The sequence below is a fragment of the Primulina eburnea genome, chromosome 5, assembly GCF_022965805.1.
Source record: "Primulina eburnea isolate SZY01 chromosome 5, ASM2296580v1, whole genome shotgun sequence".
NCBI lineage: Eukaryota > Viridiplantae > Streptophyta > Magnoliopsida > Lamiales > Gesneriaceae > Primulina > Primulina eburnea.
The window spans coordinates 7,971,137-7,993,882 of NC_133105.1; the positions used below are offsets into that span (position 1 = coordinate 7,971,137).

Sequence of the window (22,746 nt, forward strand, 5' to 3'; positions counted from 1 at the left end):
AATAAATTTTTTTAACGATTTTTTAAACTAATTGAGTTATAAAATTTAAACATAATATTTTATTTATCATGACACTTTTAGGTTCTTAGGATCATTTTGAGAAAATAACAAAACGTTGAAAGAAATTTGTTTTAAGCAATCTTTATTTGGCGAGCAAGATACTTTTTTACATCCACTCGTACTCTGGTAATTGAGGGGAGTTTTGAGAATGGAGATCATATGTTGTGTGGATAAGCACAATACGCTTTGTTATTAAAGAATTTGTCGTTTTATCAAAAGCTATATTTGGTGGTAACAGTACAACTCAAATCTTTTAAAGTATATATAAGTTCAAACATCACGTTTCGATTGTTCTACTCAACATGGATATTATTATCGTACCCAACAATCTCTCTCAGTATTGCACTACTTGCAATCAATAAGAATTGAACTTGTGACCATGATTCTGATACTAATTGTATGACCGAGCGCTTGCTGCTTTACCAAAAGTTATAACTGGTGGTAACAATACAATCCAAATATTTTAAATGCACAACAACTCAAGCACTATGTTTCGATTGCTCTACTCAGCAAAGACAATTATTACACTCAACAATTGTGTATTTTTTTTATACAATATCATCAATTAATCATCTCAATTCATCTGACAATTTTTCAAATTCATCCGAAAATACGACAACACCTGATATATTTACCCCACGATAGAGGATCCAAATTCATTATTTGCTCTCCACAGTTTGATAATCACAATCCAACTTAACATTTTACTTAATTAGTAATCAACATTGTCCTCCATAAATGTTATTTTATTTTCAAAACTTACCATTCATTGTTTCACATTAATGACTTATTTATTATACTTATTAAAAAATACAACATAAATTTTGATATTACATAGAAATTTGATTTACTTTTAATTTTAGTAGTTGATTGGACCAATTTAAATTTGTATTTTGTCTTGTTTAATTTGATATAGATCATTTAGTATCTAAACATGCTTTTATATTTATTTTGATTCTTTATTTATTTAAAAATTTAATATATACAATATATCAATCTTTTAAAATAAATATTTATGTCTTAAATATTATATTTTGCTATTTTGGAATGAAAATTTTGTGCAAAAACAATTGATTTAAATAGTTTTTTATGAATTTTGATATATTTAAATGACAAACAACTGACGTATTGTATATTTAAACATGTTAAAAATATAATTTAATTAAAATTATGAATTCATAGTACATTTAAATCATTTAGAAAAATTATTCTAAGTTTTTTAATAATATGATATAAAAATATCTTTTTTCTTGTTGCGTAAAATTATTAAAATATTAGAAAATCAAAATTTAATACATCCCGATACTTTTCCTTTTTTTTAAGTTCACCAAAGTTTATATACCTCTCCTCTGTTAGATATCGAGATAAATTTTTGTTATTTTATATTTTATTTGTATATGATAAAAAATTCAAACGAAATTGTTGATTTTATTATTAGAAATACACATGTCTTTAATAAAATAATAATTTTGTTGTCATTGTGTGGTGTTACTAATATTGGCCTTGATTTAAAGATTGTATAGGGCTATCGACCGTATTTCGATACTATCATATCTTATTCATTTTAATTGTTTAAATCAATACTTGACTCTTATTTTTTACAGATAAATATTATTTAGTCGATGTTGATTATCATACTTTCAAAATATTTACATGACCGTATAAAGATACTAGATATCATATTATCATTTACTTCAATTTCGTATTTAATTATTATCATTCAAGTTTAAGAACGATTATTGAAAGAACATTTGATGTGTGCAAAACTAGTTTAAAGATATTACAAAATGATGATACCCCTGTAAGAGCCCGGGTCATGGATGACCCGGAATATCAAATGGATTCCCAAATCCGAGTGAGTCTATAGATGGATTCTTCTGGAGCCGGGCAGGTGAAGGCACATGCTCTACTCTCCGGGCAGTCATAGGCCCGGGCTCTTGTAATCTCCCGGGAACTTTCTACCCGGGCCACCTCGATATAAGCACCGCACTCGAGTATACTAGCAGAATAAGGTGTGGGTGACTGCCATATCTCTGACACCAGGCCGATGGGTTGACAAAATCAGATAGATGAGATGTGACTAGTATATGAATTGACGTATCAGGATATAAGGTACAGTAAGCCGCCCTACTATAATTAGTAGGTAGCACGGAGAACGAGGTCATCATTACTTTTTCTACTATAAATACCAGGTTCTCTCTTTACATATGGGGGGGGATTCATTTTACACCAATCACACAGCCATCACTTGGCTACATTGGTTTCTTGCTTGAGTACTCTGCTGACTTAAGCATCGGAGTGGTCACGCCGGACACCCCTCCGGCGCCCATTCACGAGTTCCTCTCCTTGTCTGCAGGTCATAGTGGAAGCTATAGCTCACAAGTTCATCTACTTTGCTCATTTTCCTGAACAACATTATAAATTATTGATTCGATCCGGTGGAGCACCCGACCCAGCTCACCCATTTCACTAGGATCGCATCATTGGCGCCGTCTGTGGGAAAGTGAGTTCAAGACGTAGATATGGTTTCCATTCAGAACTTAAGTCCGACCTCACGCTCGGCACTCAGTAAGCCCAACTCTGCTTGGCAAACATACAAGTCCGACCAGCTCGGCACTCAGATTTTATATGGGTTTTATATGGGCTCAAAGCTCAGCAGCTATCCCGGATTGGCATGGAAGAACATTTTCTATACACTCATTAGCATACAGCTATATTAGTCAACTAATATAGCTCAACCAGAGAAGTTTCACTCTACCGAAAATGAATTCGGATTCAGTATTTCCAGGTTAGTGATTTGGTTTTTAATAAAACTAATACAGCAGGAGAAACAAAATCTATTAAGTCCGGGAGGTACGAGGCCCCGGCACGTTCTATTAAGTCGGGGAGGCATGAGGCCCCGGCATATTCTGTTAAGCCCGGGAGGTATGAGGCCCCGACACATTCTTGAAAGTCCAGGGTTCTCAAACCTGGCTCGGGGCCCCGTACCTCGACCATTTATGAAGGCCAGGGCTCCGCACCCTGGTTATCTATTAAGTCCAGGGATCCGTACCTTGGCTCGGGGCTCCGTACCTCGACCATTTATGAAGGCCAGGGCTCCGCACCCTGGTTATCTATTAAGTCCAGGGATCCGTACCCTGGCTCGGGCTCCGTACCTCGACCATTTATGAAGGCCAGGGCTCCGCACCCTGGTTATCTATTAAGTCCAGGGATCCGTACCTTGGCTCGGGGCTCCGTACCTCGACCATTTATGAAGGCCAGGGCTCCGCACCCTGGTTATCTATTAAGTCCAGGGATCCGTACCTTGGCTCGGGGCTCCGTACCTCGACCATTTATGAAGGCCAGGGCTCCGCACCCTGGTTATCTATTAAGTCCAGGGATCCGTACCCTGGCTCGGGGCTCCGTACCTCGACCATTTATGAAGGCCAGGGCTCCGCACCCTGGTTATCTATTAAGTCCAGGGATCCGTACCTTGGCTCGGGGCTCCGTACCTCGACCATTTATGAAGGCCAGGGCTCCGCACCCTGGTTATCTATTAAGTCCAGGGATCCGTACCTTGGCTCGGGGCTCCGTACCTCGACCATTTATGAAGGCCAGGGCTCCGCACCCTGGTTATCTATTAAGTCCAGGGATCCGTACCTTGGCTCGGGGCTCCGTACCTCGACCATTTATGAAGGCCAGGGCTCCGCACCCTGGTTATCTATTAAGTCCAGGGATCCGTACCCTGGCTCGGGGCTCCGCACCTCGACCATTCCGAAGTCCTGAGACATGCTCCCCGGCCCAAGGCTCCGCATCTTGGTTATTTAGAAGCCCAGGGTTCTCAAACCTGTCTCGGGGCCCCGCACCTCGACCATTCCTAAGTCTGGGAGATATGAGGCACCGACAATCTATTTTAAAGTCCATGAGACACGAGACTCTGGCATCTTATCTCAAGTCCATGAGACACGAGACTCTGGCATCTTATCTCAAGTCCATGATACACGAGACTCCGACATCTTATCTCAAGTCCATGAGACACGAGACTCCGGCATTTCATCTCATTTCTAGGAGACATGAAGCCCTCGATGCTTTTATAGAACAAGATTGATTATCTCTTTGGGAATCCAAGCATGACTGATCGGGACAGCGAGTATGACTCTAGCCCGACTATTTAAGAGATGTGTGATGATACCCCTGTAAGAGCCCGGGTCATGGATGACCCGGAATATCAAATGGATTCCCAAATCCGAGTGAGTCTATAGATGGATTCTTCTGGAGCCGGGCAGGTGAAGGCACATGCTCTACTCTCCGGGCAGTCATAGGCCCGGGCTCTTGTAATCTCCCGGGAACTTTCTACCCGGGCCACCTCGATATAAGCACCGCACTCGAGTATACTAGCAGAATAAGGTGTGGGTGACTGCCATATCTCTGACACCAGGCCGATGGGTTGACAAAATCAGATAGATGAGATGTGACTAGTATATGAATTGACGTATCAGGATATAGGGTACAGTAAGCCGCCCTACTATAATTAGTAGGTAGCACGGAGAACGAGGTCATCATTACTTTTTCTACTATAAATACCAGGTTCTCTCTTTACATATGGGGAGGGGGGGGGGATTCATTTTACACCAATCACACAGCCATCACTTGGCTACATTGGTTTCTTGCTTGAGTACTCTGCTGACTTAAGCATCGGAGTGGTCACGCCGGACACCCTTCTGGCGCCCATTCACGAGTTCCTCTCCTTGTCTGCAGGTCATAGTGGAAGCTATAGCTCACAAGTTCATCTACTTTGCTCATTTTCCTGAACAACATTATAAATTATTGATTCGATCCGGTGGAGCACCCGACCCAGCTCACCCATTTCACTAGGATCGCATCACAAAATATGACAACATTTTATCTGGATACTCAATTCAAAACTATAATGACATGTTTTGCTTTGTACAATTACATAAGACGGTATAATGCGACTGGAGACATTATTGAACAACTGGAAAATATTGATTATTTGCAAGAAATCGAGAAAAATTGTGAATTAAAAATATTTGAAAATATAAAATTCAATTATTACTTGTACTTATTATATTAGTTCGTTCAAATACAATTTAATTCATTTTTATATCAATTCAAGTGTAATTTATGAAATATATTTTTTGTGTTTTGTTTATTCAAATTGAAAATGAATTATATTGAAAACATAAATTCAAATTTTTGCATTTATTATATCAAATCATTTAATTTGGGTTATGATTTTGTGTTACTATGATATATTTATTTGTTATTATAAAATTTATAAATAATTCAGCCTATTTTCAGTATCACTCAGACAATCAATCAATCAGAAAAAATTAAAAAAAATAATGTAATGTTCAGTATCACACGTGAGATAAATCATTCAAAAATACATTTTGCGTTTAAACTCTAATTAGTTCGTTGATACTATCTACTCACATAGGAAATAAATACGTAATTAAATGTGAATTATTTTCAATTTATTTTGAATATTTAAATTTAAATTTGATGTTCCTTGAAAATAAAAATATATTAAAGTATTCGCATTGATTATATCATTGTATTTAATTTCGATTATAACTTTAAGTCATGTGTTACTTTAATATATTTTATGTTTAATACTCTCTATCATACTAAATAAAATATAAAAGATTTTATATAATATTACGTTATTCAATTTTTTAAAAAGAGTGTTCGTAAATTGTTATTATTTTTATGTATCTTAATAAAAATTTAAAATGTGTATCTTAATAGAAATTTAATATAAATATTTTAACATGTCTAAAAAATAATTATATTTTTAATTAAAATTTTATTTATCTAATAAATGAAAAAAATTGAATTTTTGAAAAATAATTGTTTATTGTTTAAAATTTTGATAAATAAAATAATATATAATTTTTAATTTTTTTGTATTAATAACAGTTTGATTTAATCAAGATAAATGATTCAATTTAACGACAAAATATTTTTATTATCATTTGAGTGTTATATCAAATGACATAAATATTATGGCATAATTTTTACATAATATTTAAATTTTAAATATATTCATCATATTATATTAATAACTGTTGGAACATTTCATGTTCGCAATCTTGATTTTGATGTTAACAAAACTATGTTTTTTTTACTAATGGTTTATCGTAGTGCGCATGATACTGTAAATGATCAGAAGCCGAACTGATCAGTTATCTCGCCTAACTGTAGCTTTCGAGAACGTCAATTGATAGTGCCAACTGATTGCCCAAACTGAATCAGTCCAGCTGATGTATCGAAGAACAATTCCACTGATTGATCAGTTGTTAGGTAATTCAACAGAAGACTTTCAGAAACCCGACCAGCTGATGAAGTGCTCAACTGGTGGAAAGTTCAACTGACCAGTTCAACTGAACCAGTTAAGCTGAAGAGCCAACCGATTTCACCATACCAATTCAAGACCAGTTCAACTGACCGATACAAATAATCAGTCGGGAATCAATCAATATGTAGAACAGGCTAAGCTTCTTCAACGGAATCCAGTTGTGCGCACTGAGTAAATTATATGTACTATCAGTAGTACAATTAATGGACATTGCAGCAAAGATTAAAGCCGAGAGATTCTTGGAGACATGTCGGAAAAGTCGAGATACAAAGTTCTAGGAACGAATTCAAGCTACAACAGATACAATTATTGAGTCTCACTGTACGATCAGTTTCCCGCCTATAAATCGGAGATCGGTGAAGACCAATAACAAGAACAAGTGTGTGAAGATATACAGAAAAAGGGCAGGCATGTTGCATATCAGCTTTCAAGAAGCAATCAGCCAAAAGAGAACACTTTCATCGTGTTATGAGCTTAGATTAGAAAGCACAATTCCTTCAATGTGTGAGAACATTTTCGTGTTGTACTCAGAGATCAGTAAACACACACACACTACCACTCAAACATTGTCTTGCCTAAAGACGTTAAACTTGTGTATGTAGCATTTGACACACAGACGTTAAACAAGTGTTGGCTGGAAGGTGATGCCTTCAGTCTAGCCTAGGAGTTCAATTGAGATAGCAGTGTAAGTCCTAAGCTGAGTGAGTTTGTACAAGTAGTTGTATAAATCAAAGTCTTCTAGTGTATCCTACCCGATGTGGTAGAAAGGGTGACGTATGAGCAGTTGAAGTCTTCGAACATCCATAAACATATTTTGTATACTTAACTGATGAACTGTTGTTGTTTTTAAACTGACTTGATTAGAGCATCAATCAGTTCAGTTTTTACCATAACTGAACTGACATATGTGACAACCAATTCTTTGTGTTTCAATTATTCAGTTTACATAAGTTAAAATATTTTCTAATATAACATGTTTCTTCACGAAGGATTACTTCAAGTTTATTCAGCTTGTTTTTTAAATCAAACTCGATTTAATTCATCTGTAAGACCAAGCGTTTGTCGCTTTACTAAAAGCTATAGCTGGTGGTAATTGTGCAACACAAATCTTTTAAACCACACAGCAGCTTAAACACTACGATTCGATTGCTCTACCAAGCAGGGACAATTATTGCACCCAACAATCTCGCTCTCAATAATTGCACTCCTTGCAATCAATGAGAATCGAACCCGTGACCTTGGCTCTGATACCAATTGTAGGACCGAGCGCTTGCCGCTTTACCAAAAGCTATAGCTAGTAGTAATGGCGCAACTCAAATCTTTTAAACCGCACAACAGCTCAAACACCACGATTCAATTGTTCTACCAAGTAGAGATAATTATTACACCCACATCATCGGTGTTAACATTCTTAGAACATGAGGTATTGCAGCTCATTGATTTATTATGTTTGATGCATCTTTCAAGGTGCTAGTACACTATCCTTCAATAACTTTAAAAAATTATTCAAAAACTAATACTTACTAATTTTAATTATTAATCATACAAAATAATACTTCGTGTATTCTCGCAGGAGTGTAATACTATTAAAATTTCCAAAAAACATATTTTTTGGGTCGGAAAATCATATAAAACCTATTCCCGCCGAAGAAATTGAAGAACTCCCGCTAACCCTGAAGCCCCAAGATTCCGGATTAACGAGGAGTCCCACATTTTCTCTTACACGCACGAACACAGAATGGCGGACTCGGCTTCCCCCCAATCTATTTCTCCGGCTTCACTATCTGATGCTGACCCAAAATCCATCCCCAAATCGAAGAACACTGTCCACATCGGGGGATTACTGGTGGAGTTCCCTTACCGGCCTTATGGATCGCAGCTTGCATTCATGAATCGAGTCATCTCGACTCTCGACCGATCACAGAGGGACGGACACTGCCATGCGTTGCTGGAGTCTCCAACCGGCACTGGGAAATCCCTATCGCTCCTTTGTTCTGCTCTCTCGTGGCAGCAGAATCAGAAATCGAAGAATATTCGAGCTAATTTAATGCATTCCAGCTCCAGGGCTAACCCAGAGGCAGTTAGCGATCCTATTAATCATGGAGGCGGTTTCATTCCCGAAACTCAGCCTTCAGGTATCATCAGTCTACCAAATTTTAGATGAACAATAGAACGCGGGGTTTTTCTTATGTTTATTGAGTTGAGAGGTTAGGAATCCATCTTTAAATTATGGACTCTCTGTCAATTCTGGGGAACGTTTCATTTGACCAAGCTTTGCCAGCTTTCCCGTTGCATCTTTAATTTGTTGTCATTACGAGTATTATTTATTTTCATTATTTTTGCATCTATGCAATAGTTGTCTTGTGTCCTAATGTCCTCTCTTGGTCTTCCTTTTTTGTCAGGAAACCCTGGAGTACCACCACCACCAGCAACTGCTGCAAAAAAGGAGAAGCCAAAGTTAGCTCCCACAATCTTTTATTCCTCGTAAGCTTCATCACCTTGGTCAACTCTATTATTTTCAATAGAAATATTTGGATTTGTATTACATTTTTTTTAAACTTTGAAAATAATTAATATGATCTACCATAAAATTTCTGCCATAATTTATTGTTCAACAAGTTCTGTACAGAAGGGCATTGCCACATTGGTATGCACGTTTATTTTTCAGCTTAGAAAGAACTGATTTTTAGTTGCTGCTTCGTTTTATTAGGAGGACACACTCACAAATCACTCAAGTGATCCGAGAGTATAAGAAAACTTCGTATCGGGTACCAATGGCGGTTTTGGTGGGTTTACTGCAATCAAACCTTCCCTTTTTTATGTTATTTACTATTTCATGGCCATCTTTAGCCTAACATCTTCATAGCAAAGGGTTTATGTCTACCTAGTTACAATTTTGATGTTCCACCATAATTAGGCAAAATTTTCTAATCTAGTTATATCTCATTTTACCTCAATGCTTGCTCAAACAAAAATATGGCTGGAAATTGTGTTGCTTTAACTTGGGTTGTGTGAGCAGTGGATGGATGTATGTTTCGTTCGGAGTAGAATACTTTTTATTGTTTAGGATTTAGACTATTAATCAAAGGTACCCAGGGAATAAGCGAGTCAGGTAACATACCTATCAAAATAGTAATTTAGTACTTGAATGCTCTTATTGTTTATCAATTATAGAATATTGCTGTTTAAACACACATAGCCACATATGTATGTGATTATATACTTCTCAAATATAATCTCAATAAGTTGTTTGTTGTAGCTTGGAGTTGAATTTTTCAAAAGTGTGGTTAGTTTCAAATGTTGGCGAAGGATCGAGTGTGCTAGTGGCTTCGAAGGCATTTTGAAAACTATATTCTCCAATGAGCTGCAATAGCTCGTGTTCTAAGAATATTAACACCGATAAATTAAATCGAGTTTGGTTAAAACTAAGCGGAAGAAACTCGAAGTAATCCTTCGTTAAGAAAATTGTTATATTAGAAAACATTTTAACTTATGTAAACTGAATAACCGAAAAGGGTAGATTGGTTTTGCATTCATCAGTTCAGTCATGGTGACAACTGAACTGACGGATATTCCAACTGATCCAATCAGTTTGAAAACGGCAGTTAATCAGTTAAATACACAAGATATGTTTATGGATGTTCGGAGACTTCAACTGCTCCTACGTCACCCCTTCTACCGCCTCGGATAGGATCCACTAGAAGACTTTGATTTAGTCAAAATTAAGCATGTTTATGTTCTTTTTCGGTAACTCAATTTTAGATAAAGTTGGTGCACGAGGGCAGCAAACCTGGAAACAAGATGAAAAAAGGAAGCATAACAAAACATGTTTAGCACTAGCTCTTTTCCCCGAATGTTCTATATTCCTAGGAAAACCATAAGGAACAAAAAGGAAAAAGAGAAACATAAATCATTTAAGCATGGGTTGAAATGGTTTTTGTCGATTTTTGTTGGCATGAGTCCTTTATTTTGGAATTTTTTGTACAGCGTTGGATTTGTGGATTTTTAGTATGTGTAAATCAAATGTCTGTTGAAATAACATTGGTACAGGGGTTGGTCTCTTTTATGGCATCCATATCAAACTTTTTCTTTGTTGGATTAAAAAAACTTTAAGCATATCTAATCGCATATCTAATCACAATCCAAAATATGCATTAGCTGGCCAGGCTATTTTATAACCTTAGGAAGAAGCTAGGTGCACAAAAAAAATGTATGGATTCCATTTAATAGGTATTACTGACTGGAGATTTAGGCAGTGAAGATGAGTTTAGAGAACCCAAAAATAGTTGGAAGTCTCCTTCTCTCACCTTTCTGCTGTATGTTTTTACACTATTAGTTCCAAAACGATGAATTACTGGTGTAAAATTGCACTTTTTGATCTTAATCTTTCCTAATGTTTACTATCAGGGGTCAAGGAAGCACTATTGTACAAACCCATATGTGCGTGGGGAAGAGAATGTGGATGAACAATGGTTTGCTGTTTTTTCCCTTGAAAATGTATTCCTTATGCATGTTTTTCTACTAATAACTATGATTGCAATCCAGTAAGCTGCTTCTGAAGAATACAGAAGATACCTGCCCAGAATTCAAGTAAAATAATCTTCTTTTCGCATGTACTTTTATGCCTATGCAGTTTTATTACCCCTTGCCTGATTTTTGTTCACCGTCAGAAACGTGCATAAAGTCAAAGGTCACCCCTCTCTTCAAAAAGGAGGTTGTCACGAGGTTCATGATATTGAGGATCTTGTCAAAGTCGGACAAGTAGTCAAAGGTCCCTTTTCTGTTCATTACTTAATCTTGGTTTGGAAATCAACCAAGTCGCTGAATATCTTTTATTTTCAGGTTGTTCATATTTTGCAGCGCGTTCAATGGCACAAGACGCTGAACTGGTCTTTTGCCCATATAACTATATTATGAATCCAATCATTCGGGAAGCAATGGAAGTTGATATTGATGGCAGTGTTATCATTTTTGATGAGGCACAGTATGTTAATTTCATTCCCTTTCCTCCAACATATGTGCTGATAAATAAATAAAAATCGTTTTCCAAGAAGTACCCTTACTCAATTATCGAAAAATCACTTCAACATAGCGCCTGCAAAATTTTTTAGGACATATGTACGAGTTAACATCTTATCTAAATGTTTAGATGTTGTAATGGCCCATTTACCTGAAAAACAGTAACAGTTGGAATACAACAATTTAAGCTTAAAGTTCGTAGTATTTATTCTCTAGTTTTTTTTGGCTTCAGCAACATAGAAGACATAGCTCGTGATGCTGGTAGTATCGATGTTGAAGAAGAGGCTTTGTTACGTAAGTACAAGCCTCTACTCTTCTTTTATTTGTTACCTGTTAAATCATCTCAAACTGCGGTGTTTTGGAAGATTTACAGACAGATCTGGGGCAACTGAGCCTTAATGATGCCATGACTTACCAGCCTTTGTTCGAGATGATGCAGGTGCTTTTTTTTGTTGTTGAGCTCTCCATTTGCTTCTTTTACTTCATTCCAATTGTTTGGAAACTCTTTTATTTGGTGTAGGACATCTTGAGTTGGATTGATAGGAGGAAAAATACTCTAGTAAAGCGTGAATTTCAGCGTTATTTCCGGTGGTAAGTCATTTGAAAATTTATTAACCATCTCACTTTGTTGATGCTGTTGTTGCATAAGTTCAAAGCCACGCGTATGGGTACATAGAATAGAAGACTCAGATTTTTTTTGTTATACTTACGATTATCTTTTATGTTGTATTCTGGATTAAAAGCCCATGCCCATCCAAAATTTTAAATCTAGGCTCGCATTAAAAATTATGAGCTTAGGAATCCATTCACTTCCTTAAGCAAACTGGTGTTGGAGTGAGTTAAAAAAGATATTCACAGAACAAGAAAATTCCGAACTTTGTTGCTGGATTCTTTTTCAGCCTTTCGGCAGAGGGAACTTTTGAGGAAAAACATAGTTAGCCTCTAATGGAACGACTATTCCAGAAGTGTCCTCATTTTTTCTCGATATATTTGGTTACATTGTAAATTGAAATTTCAACTTATATAATACTTTTAACTTTTTTTTTTATTTTCCGTAACCAATGTTCGTCAGTTGGACTGGAGATAAGGCCTTGAAAGAGCTACAGGAAGCCAATATTTCACTGCAGAACTTCTCAATCTTGGGAGAATGTGCCAAAAAGGTAGTTACTACTTGTTCGTATATTTGGAGTCTTCTGTTAGTTTACACTTCACATTTGATATGTTTGGCCACTTAACAATACCTGCTTTTTTCTTAATGATGGCCAATCACTTTTAAGGCTATCAAAGCTGCCTCGGAAGCTGAACCAGACGTTCCTCATTTAAGTGGAATCGCAGCAACTACCCTTGAAGGCAAACTATTCATACCTGTATTCTTCTATTTATCCAATGAAGTAAATTTTATGTGTTATCACTGGATTTGTGAATATTGTACAGGATTGTTCTCATCGCTTAGTTACTTCTTTGGTGGAAATGGTATTCATGCTTGTGACTATGAATTGGGATTGCAACGATATATGCAGAAAGGTGAAAGTTGGTGATCTACACTAAATTATGATTATGTTATCTAGTAACGTTTGATCAATATTTGTATTCCCCTCACTGATGTGGAACTTAAAAGCGTGATAAAGCTTGAAGAGTTTAATAATAAGTTGTTGGGTGATTCCTATTCTTGCATAGTTAGTTAATTTAACTAAAATGGAACTGTGAATGAGTGAAATAAGAATCTTGAGGTCCAAGGCCTCCTCACATGAAAGAGTTTCTTGTTATCGCCATCTGTATTTACATTTTATTATTATTATTATTATTTTTGGCTGTATGCAAACTTCATTTTTGAGCAACTATACGAGGACCATTGATGTAAGTTCACAAAAGTATCTTCTATAAGCACACCTAATCTTCATTACACAGATAGTTCAGGTGCTTATTCAGCTTCTAGTATTCATCTTTGTGAAAGGCTTTATAATATAGTTCACAAAACGCTGCAGGTGGCTGGACAGTCATATTTAGTCTCTGGTGCTTGAATCCAGCTGTCATTTTCAAAACTATTGCAGAGTTTTCTCAGTCAGTAATTCTGACTTCAGGGTAAATATAGTTATATTCAGTTCACTGAGGCATTTCTTGTTAAATGTTAATCATTTTCACAGAATGAAGCATTCATAGATTGATAGACTATACTAATTGGGGATGATTGATCGGAGAAATCTGTTGCTCACGTTGTTGCTTGGATTTTCGTGATTGCTCTATAATTTTGACGTGTTTGAATCATGTTGCACAGTTTGATCTGAGTGAATGCAATCACTGTCAAACAGAGTTTGTTGTAGCTCACATCTTTGCTAGGCATAATCATCTTTAATCAATATAACTTACTTATTTAACGATGGTTTTCTCATCTTTTAAGGACTCTGTCACCGTTGAACACTTTTTCATCTGAACTTGGTGTTCAGTTTGGCACTTGTTTGGAAGCTCCACACATCATTGATGTAGATTCACAGGTAAAATAAACCTTTTGCTGTGTTTATATCTTTTGGATGAATTTGCTTCGTATTTGTCCAATCTGAAAGTTGACCAGTCGTCTGCCCTAGGTATGGGCAGCTGCAATTGCCCATGGTCCCGGTAATTATCCATTAAATGCAAGTTATAAGACAGCAGATGAATATGCTTTCCAGGTTTGTGCTTATGCTATCAATTTCGTATTGATACAAAAAAGAGTTCTCTCTCAAATTGATGAAAGTTACTATGTTCTTTCAAAGGATGAAGTAGGCACATCTTTGGAAGAAATATGCAAGGTGGTTCCCGGTGGGTGTCTTGTATTCTTCCCTAGTTACAAGCTGCTGGATAAACTAAGCACTCGGTGGCAGGAAACTGGTCAATGGTCTCGGTTAAATGCTCAGAAGTCCTTGTTTGTTGGTAGATAGTTGAACTCCTTTCTAGTAGACTTCTTTGCTTTGAAATTGTAGTGAATCTTTCGTTTGCACACGGTTTCCATATCTTGATTCAGCTGCTTTTATCTACCCTCCTCTCCAATACTTAATTCTGCTGTTTGTTTAGAACCAAGAGGAGGTGGTCAGGATGCTTTGGAGCCTGTTTTAAAGGGTTTCTATAATACTATTCAATGGGGCTCAAAGCAGGTCAACACTAGAAAGATAAGAAGTAAAACATCAGGTCTGAAAAATGGCACGATGACCCGTAAAGAAGAAAACAAAGAAGGCGCTGCTTTTCTTGCTGTTTGTCGAGGAAAGGTAATTTATTTCAATTTTTTGTTTATTGGACATCAAATGTGAGGTATGATTTTCATGGGGAAAAACATGATCATGAAAAGACTTTTATCTTTTATCCTGATTTGTGGTGATGAATATACCTTTTGCATGTATACAATGTTATTTTGGGCAACTAACTGTTTAAGATGGATTTTGTTCCATCTAATTGAGTAAAGCTGTGGATTTAAACCTTTATTATTTAGTTTATTTTTGTTTTAACTTTCCCATTATTTCAGATATATTAACCACAAAATTGGAATGTACAAGGAAAAGAATACACAATCAACAATAATAATCAGATTCTTACTTAAATATTTAATTTTTTCATGGTTCTAACAATAGCTGTTCAGAACTTCGCAACATTTGCCTTAACTTCTGAGGGACATATGCTCCTTATGAATTCTGTGCATCTATATATGTTGAATTGAGCTTTACATCGAGCATTGATCTTTGCAGGTATCTGAAGGGATGGACTTTTCGGATGATAATGCTCGAGCTGTTGTATCCTTCCATATATCTTCTGTAATAAGACTGTTTATCTAACTAATTGAACATTATCAAGGGTCTGCATGCAAGTTTTTCATTTTAAATTCTGAATAACAGATTTCCGAAACTTACTATTTAAAAAAAGGCTAAGCTAATGATATTTTGTTCAATCAAGTCGAAATGATATGTTCTATCAATGTTATGCTTTAACCACCTCAGGTGATTGTTGGGATACCCTTTCCAAACTCGTAAGATTGCTCTTTTCTACACTTAAGTACTATTGAGTTGCCTTGATCCTTTTAGTAATTCTTGATCATTGACTGCCAGTTTTGACATTAAAGTTGCACAAAAGAAGAAGTTCAACGATACATATGAGTTGTCAAAAAACCTCTTAAACGGGAACGAGTGGTACTGTCAGCAAGCCTTCAGGGCTCTTAATCAAGCTACAGGTACTTATTCTTGTGCATAATGATTTACCCAAAATTTTAGGAGTCTTGTTATCGATAATCAGCATGTGTGCATGTCTTTTAATGTTAAGTTGCTTCCAACTCGTAGTAGCTTTCTCCAGACAAATCACATTTATTTGTTTTTTCATAAAATTCAATTGTTTGGTTAGAATATCAAAGAGTATTGGCTATTTTGTTTTTGCCGTCAAATTTGCCAATTAATCAAAACTTCATTCCAATCCAGAGTTTGTTCTTCACATTGCTGTGTTCTTCAACTGAAAAATGATTGTGTATTTTCTTCCCCCTTCAGCTTTTTCCTGTCCTTCTCTCTTACTTTAATACATTTGCCGTTTGGATTGAAGGGCTAACAAAATGTGAAAAATGAGTAATCTTTATTGTCATTGTTCATGCTGTAAAAAATGTGGTTACAACAATTTCTGGCATCAATAGATGTAGATATTTTTATTGCCTGATATTGTTGATGGTTTTAGAGCATCAGTAGTAAACATGTGAAAGGTGAAAATTTGACATTTCGTACCTACAGGAATCATGAATGGTGAAAATCTGAATAATAATTACTCGGAACAAATTCATGTACACTGAATCTGCTACTCTTAGTTGAGAAGTTTGTCGAGACAATATAGTTAGAAGAAATCTGAATGACGGTATCAGCACTCTTTATGTTTGCAAAACGCAATAAATATCTTGGAGTCATGCTGAAAATAAATCTGAATTTTCTCTAAATCATGCCCGACTTCTCACTTCTCAGAGTTCTGAATGCAAGAGTACTAACCTCTCGAGCTTCTGAATCATACATGTTTTCCTGACATTTCAGTTCTGACACCTAGACATGTTTTGGGGCAAATGGTGAGTGACTTACTCGATAAACATTAGTATAAGACAAAATAAATAATAGCGAAAACATTCTTACGTTATATAACATAGTATAACCAATACAAAAATAAATTGAATATAATAGAAGTACGAATAAAAATGGAACATGATATACACATATATCACAATGAATGTATCATGAGTATTAATTTCAAATTATACTTGTTGAAATGCTGTTGTAAGGACATGACATTACTCTTTTTGGGCCTGCTTAGATCGAGCAGGACCGAGCCTAAGCTTCCTTATGGTAGCCCATGCGGCACTTAATCACGGAGCTCTCCACCATTGGCAATGGAGTTTGTATTTCTCCAAGTGTTGAACCCAAAACCTCCAGGACAAGCACTTGGATTAAAAAGACTTAGTATTAATTGAGCTACTTGGGGAAGCACGTAGTAAGGCCCATGGCTCTAGCCCTTTTGGGCCTACTTGGACCGAGCCAAAGCTTCCCTCATGGCAGCCCACGCGGCACTTACTCACAAAAATCTCCACCCCTGGCAGTGGAGTACGTGCCTCTCAAACCCAAGACATCCAAGACAAGTACTTGGATTAAAGAGACTTAATATCAATTGAGCTACTACCTCTTTTGGGCCTACTTGGACTGAGCCAAAGTTTCTCACATGCCAGCCCTTGCTACACTTATTTAGAGAACTCTCAACCCCTGACAGTTGAATATTTGCCTCCCCAAGTTTTGAACCCAAGACCTCTTGGTACCAAATCTCTTTAATCTAAGTACTTGTGGAGATCTCGAGTTCGAGAGTTGGGGATACATGTACTCCATTGCCAAGGGTGGAGAGTTCTATGAGTAAGTGTCGCATGGGCTGTCATGAGATAAGCTTTGGTTCGGTCCAAGCAGACCCAAAAGGAGTAGTGCCATGTGCCTTACAGGTGCATTGGTGAATGTTGACTCCGTAGTCGTAGATCTTATGCGCTTGTTTGACCTCATATGTCATAATCGTGAAAGGCAAAATTAATCCCGTTCTTTAGGTTCAGAACAAGATTTATTAACCGACCACCGGGGCTTAGAATGTTCTTTGTCGCATGTTTGATTCGTCTTCATGGTACAATGATTTTTTATGTTTTTAAAGAGATTAAAAATAGCGCAATAATAAAAAAACTTGAAACATTTGCAAACAGGTCTTTGCTAGAGTGGAACCACCAATACTGTTAGCATAAATAAATTTTATTTTGCAGGATTATTCTACAGTCTTGCTTCCAAAATTTTATGTAAAACTAACCTAGAATGGTTGCAAGTGTCATCTTTGGTATTCTGTTAACGTGTATAGTTACAGACCTCTTCTACTTCTTGTCCTTGCTGGTTATCAACACTTCTGGTTAACCTGGCTTTAGCTGCTTGGCAACCTACCGATCCTTCACTCTATTGTATGATTACATTTTTGGAGTTTGGCTGACTCAGCTTGGATAATCTTAATGTTAAATTATATGGTGAATTGTGACCCAAATGTTGACTCCCCGAAACCTTGTCTTGTTGACATCGGTGAGACAGTAGCTGAGCTCCCAAATGCACACTGTTGAGCAGTTGACTGCCTTCTTCGGTTTTCCAACCCTCATCACAATACTCCATCGACTGCCCAGCATCGTAAATTTGTAATCTTCTGACTTCTATTATCTAAAGCGTCCAGCTTGTACATAACTTAGCCTCGCTAGGCCCTCACAAGAACCATCACTATAAGACTCAATGGATTTAGTCACTTCTGATTTATGCGTTAGTTCCTCCTATATAACTAACATGAGGTAATTTGTAAAATAACTTTGGTCAGTTATTTTTTTAAGAAAATAATCTTGTTAAATGTATTTGAAATATATGTTATTTTCTTGAAAAAAATAGTCGAAAAAGTTTTTAAAAAATACTCTAATAACTCTCAATACCCAATGATCTACTTCGTTGCTACTGCTATATATTTTTGGGAATGCTTTTGATGCTAATTGTTATTAACTACGTTACCTAATCATGTTAATAGTTTTTTTCTTTTTGCAGGTCGCTGCATACGACACAGATTTGATTATGGAGCTATCATCTACTTAGGTACTTGTGATTAAACTTCTTCACAAATGATAAGCTACCCATATCCATATGCTGAGTACTAACTTTTCGTTAATTGTAGAGCAGCGCTATTTAGGCATTTACATGAGAGAAATCCTCAAACTTGTGCTTTTTTTCATTTGAAATCTTTTTCTGATGCTGAGGTGCTGGAATTGGATTGTCAAGCATATCTGTCCATTCAAGCAATGGATATAACTGAAAAAGAATTAACGAAATAGGCTTCTGTTTGAAAGAAAATAATTAATTAGTATCACAAGGTGCTTTTATTGCATTATTTCATCTGTTTTGTGACCAAATGATTGGATTGATTTGCAAGCAAAATAATTCCTTTGATTTTTTGTTTTCTTTTATATAAATATCACAAAGTTTATATTGCATTTTGCGTTAGAAGATGTCCTGGTGGTCCATTTCTGTGCTCAACTTTAACAAGTTTTAAAGTTTAGATAAGCCTTCACCAATGTATATTGGCTTTTATATAGTATTTTTGAAATTTTAGCACAATATTGTTCGATTTGAATGCAGATGAGCGTTTCCACAAAGATAGAAATAGGACAAACATTTCAAAATGGTTGCGTGATTCAATTAAGCTGTATAGTTGCTTTGAGGAATCAATTAGCAGTTTGAAATCTTTTTTCGGAGAGGTGAAGGTATGAGAATATATTTATCCTGTAAGCCAAATATTTGACTGAAGCCACTGATATAATAAATATTTGACTGAAGCCACTGATTTTTCTGAATGCAGGATCGCATTGCAAATTCATCACAAAATTCTGCTATTGATAATGAAAACGTTAATACAGTTGATGAGAAAAAGGGGACAAGAAAGAATAGTCATAAAGTGATCAAATCTGGTAATTATCATCAAGTGGAATCAAATTCTTTTTCTGAAAATAAAGAAGCTGCTAGGTTTCTTTCAGACCAAATCTGGTGATTATTCACCCTTCATTTCCTTCAGATAAACATAATTCACTCACTACTCAACCTAGAGGTGAAGTAGTCAAGATAATGGATAAAAAGGAGTCCGGTGTTCGAGAATATATTGACCTAGAATTTGATACTGGAACGGATTCAAGGTAATTTTCAGACTTCAATTTTGTGAAAGTGGATTTGATCCCCTTTTGATATTCAAAAAGGCTATTATGAAAATTTTGTTTTTAACTTATTCGGGCCAAACTTTTATTGGTTTTGATCTCAGCCATAATTTAAGTGAACAAGTCAACCACTGTTTAAGATTCTTCTCCGTTTCACTGTGATTTTAGGAGAAGTTGGCAGTATTTTAGGTGTACTATCAACCATGAACTTCGTTAGTCATCTTAATGACACAATTCTCTTGTGCGCCTTGTTGTGCTCTCTTTTTAACTACCGTTAAAATACTCAATATGCAGGTGGTCTGTGACTCCTTCAGTGGCAACGTCCCCAGATGATTTAGGTCTTACTGTTATTCAAGAAACGCCTGGTATGAATGCCCCTAGCCTTGTAAAAACTCTGGAATTCTTCTCCAAGCATGAATACTCAAGTCCCAGAGCTGACCATGGCTCCATGGTGCTTCCAGAGCCATCTTCATTTCAGCCAACCTCTGTTCGGAGTTCATATGCTGGTCCTATTAAAGAACTTGTCACTACTCCTGAGACTAAAGCAAACAACATACAACCTGAAGCTGAATCACCCTGGAGTGTCAATTCTCATGGTTGGAAAAGGAGGAAATTCACAGGTCTGCCATCAAGTGGCTCTGTCAGGACATTTAATACTCCACCTTTCTCAATTCCTGATAGTTTTAGTTCTTTGGCGAGCTCAGTAACAACTACAGATGTGAACCACAGTACTGATGAGTTGATTCATTCAGAAATTAAATTTGACAAAGATAAATCGTTTCCATCCTCAAGTCTTAATAATTTTGTTGGATCATACACCTCATATAACCTTAATATGGATCAGAGTCTACAAATCTTCTGCTCAATCTGCAGAAATCCACTCGGTCTGCCAGAAAACAATTTGGGTGTTAAGTGTTCACCCATTTCATTGTCGAAGGGTTATTTGACTTGCCTATGGAAAAAGCCTTTTGAAGCTGTAGCTGCAGGAGCATCAAGTGTGGATGTTTTGGTATCAGATGCATCATCAATTGATAAGCGTCTGTGCGGAACAGCTAGAGAAGGTGCATCAGGACAAGGAATTTGGTGCAAAGAAGATGGTTGTGTATATGATTCTATATTTTGCCCCTTCTGTGTTGATCTCAACAATTGTCTTGGGGTTCTGGTTGTGGCAACTGATGCATCAAATATCGAGTTTCAGAACAAGGTCCATTTTCATGTTATGGAGTTTATATATGATGAGCTTTAGCTTTAGTTACTGCTTCCTACTCAACACCCTCACTTTTGCTTGGTTCTGTACTTGCAGATATTGTTCTATCGCGATCACTTAGAGATAAAGAAATTTGAAGCAACACAAGAAAAGGTAATTGTTTTTGTTGTATTAATTTTAAACGATATAGCAAGTAATTTGGCCAAATCTAGGAAAGGAGATGTATAAAAATATAAATGTAGAACTACAGATGTGGAATGGTGGTTGCATAACACTAGAGTTCAAAGAATAAAAAATGTGTTGGAATTTGTCACGGTATTTTGTGCACCGGATACAGACAGCGAAACTGACACAAGGCCGAGGCTTCTTTTTTCTGGGTTTGGTAGACGAAACTCATATGAGGAGGGCTTTCATCCACTGAGCTCATTACACGTGTGATGAATCATGGTCAGTCGTCCATACATCATGGTGAAATGAGTAACCATGATTTATCCACTCAAAACATGTATTATTTGTTAAGTGGACAAGAACACTACTCACGTAGGTAACATGAACAAAACTTTTTTTCTGTAACATTGTTTGCAATTTTTAAGGCTTTTGTTTCACCAGAAACACTGTCCAATATTCTACCTTTTAGCTATATGGAACCATTATTTTTATAAATGCTAATGAGGTGGCTAATTCCAGGCGTTATCTCCACCTGACAAGTCAATCACCGGTAAAAAAGCTGGAGTTATTCCCATCGAGAACTTCGCATATATTTCCCCAACTCAAGATTCAGGAGGTTGGAGGCACAAAAGATCACGTGTAAGAACACAATCTTTAGTCCTGGTACCGCATGTTAGCAGTTATATTTAATTCGGTAATCTTGCAGATGCGGCTCCAAAATAAATCTTAGCAGTCATGCAAATCCTTTCTTGGGTCATGAACTGAGGGCACAAGTCCTACACTCTGTGTTGCAATTTTTGGTTCTCCTTTCTGCACAAGTAGCAAACAGGCTACGAGGTTGATACTTCCGATCAAATATGCGAGATAGTGCCCAATAAATTCCATCGCAAGCATTTCATCAGAACTTCGAAAATGTTCTTGATTGGCACAGTGCTTCCTCCTGTTGGAAATGAATCAGAGGATATGCGGATCGAAGTCCAAAGTTTAATCTATTTCACAAATCCATGCAAATGAATTATCGACACGGGAAATTATGTTCTTAGATTGATCATCTACACAAATATCGATAAAATGCATTGGTTTAGTTTTCTCTGTTTAAGAGAATTCATATACCCCTTTGAGTTTGAAGGGTTCCGACCCTCTCATCTATACTGTCTATATTTTTACTATTTTATTAAGTTTGAGACATTTAAAATAACTAACTTTGATGAAATGGTCTGTTTTAATAATTATATATATTAATAAAATATTAAAATTTTTATCCAAGTTACATGTAGTTCAGCGGATAGAGATATTTTTTGGGTTTAGGTTATAGGTTCAATTTTCACTGAGATCATTTTTTTATTTTTCAATTTTTTTTTAATTTATATATTAAAATTACAGTACAGTATTTCACTATTTTTATAATTATATTTTGATACTCATTTAAATATAAATTTAATGAATTATAAAAAATATTATACAATCACGCAACGCGTGTATCGGTGCATTAGTGTTGATGAAAATTATTAAATTCTTTATGATCTCATAGCATTTAAACAAAGTTCCACATCAAATTTTTTGCCCAGTTTTTCAGTTTTTTAAATACTAAGTGGGGTATATTCAACGTAGAGATTTAATGACTTTCAATGATTTTTGTTAAAACGATAGATTTTTATTGACTCTTATAGAATCTCACGGATTTGTAAACAGAAT

General features: G+C 36.1%; 1 protein-coding gene across 2 annotated transcripts; it reads left to right on the top strand.

Moving 5' to 3' along the window:
* Positions 1 to 8,069: 8,069 nt before the first annotated feature.
* On the top strand, positions 8,070 to 22,219 carry LOC140832866 (uncharacterized). 2 transcript variants are annotated; one of them, XM_073197126.1, is made up of 30 exons: positions 8,070 to 8,556; positions 8,824 to 8,905; positions 9,132 to 9,207; positions 10,829 to 10,893; positions 10,967 to 11,011; positions 11,092 to 11,192; positions 11,264 to 11,405; positions 11,673 to 11,734; positions 11,806 to 11,879; positions 11,961 to 12,031; positions 12,513 to 12,600; positions 12,718 to 12,790; positions 12,875 to 12,964; positions 13,426 to 13,522; positions 13,839 to 13,932; positions 14,023 to 14,106; positions 14,191 to 14,347; positions 14,489 to 14,679; positions 15,154 to 15,198; positions 15,403 to 15,431; positions 15,511 to 15,632; positions 18,520 to 18,567; positions 19,108 to 19,232; positions 19,328 to 19,436; positions 19,541 to 19,658; positions 19,971 to 20,041; positions 20,138 to 20,880; positions 20,980 to 21,036; positions 21,571 to 21,690; positions 21,758 to 22,219. In XM_073197126.1, the coding sequence occupies exons 1-30, from the start codon at positions 8,160 to 8,162 to the stop codon at positions 21,779 to 21,781; spliced, it is 3,600 nt and encodes a 1,199-aa protein (XP_073053227.1). In that variant the 5' UTR covers positions 8,070 to 8,159; the 3' UTR covers positions 21,782 to 22,219. The 2 variants fall into 2 exon arrangements, with proteins under 2 accessions (XP_073053227.1, XP_073053226.1); XM_073197125.1 differs by having other exon boundaries at positions 8,071 to 8,556; positions 19,971 to 20,880.
* The last annotated feature ends 527 nt before the right edge of the window (positions 22,220 to 22,746 follow it).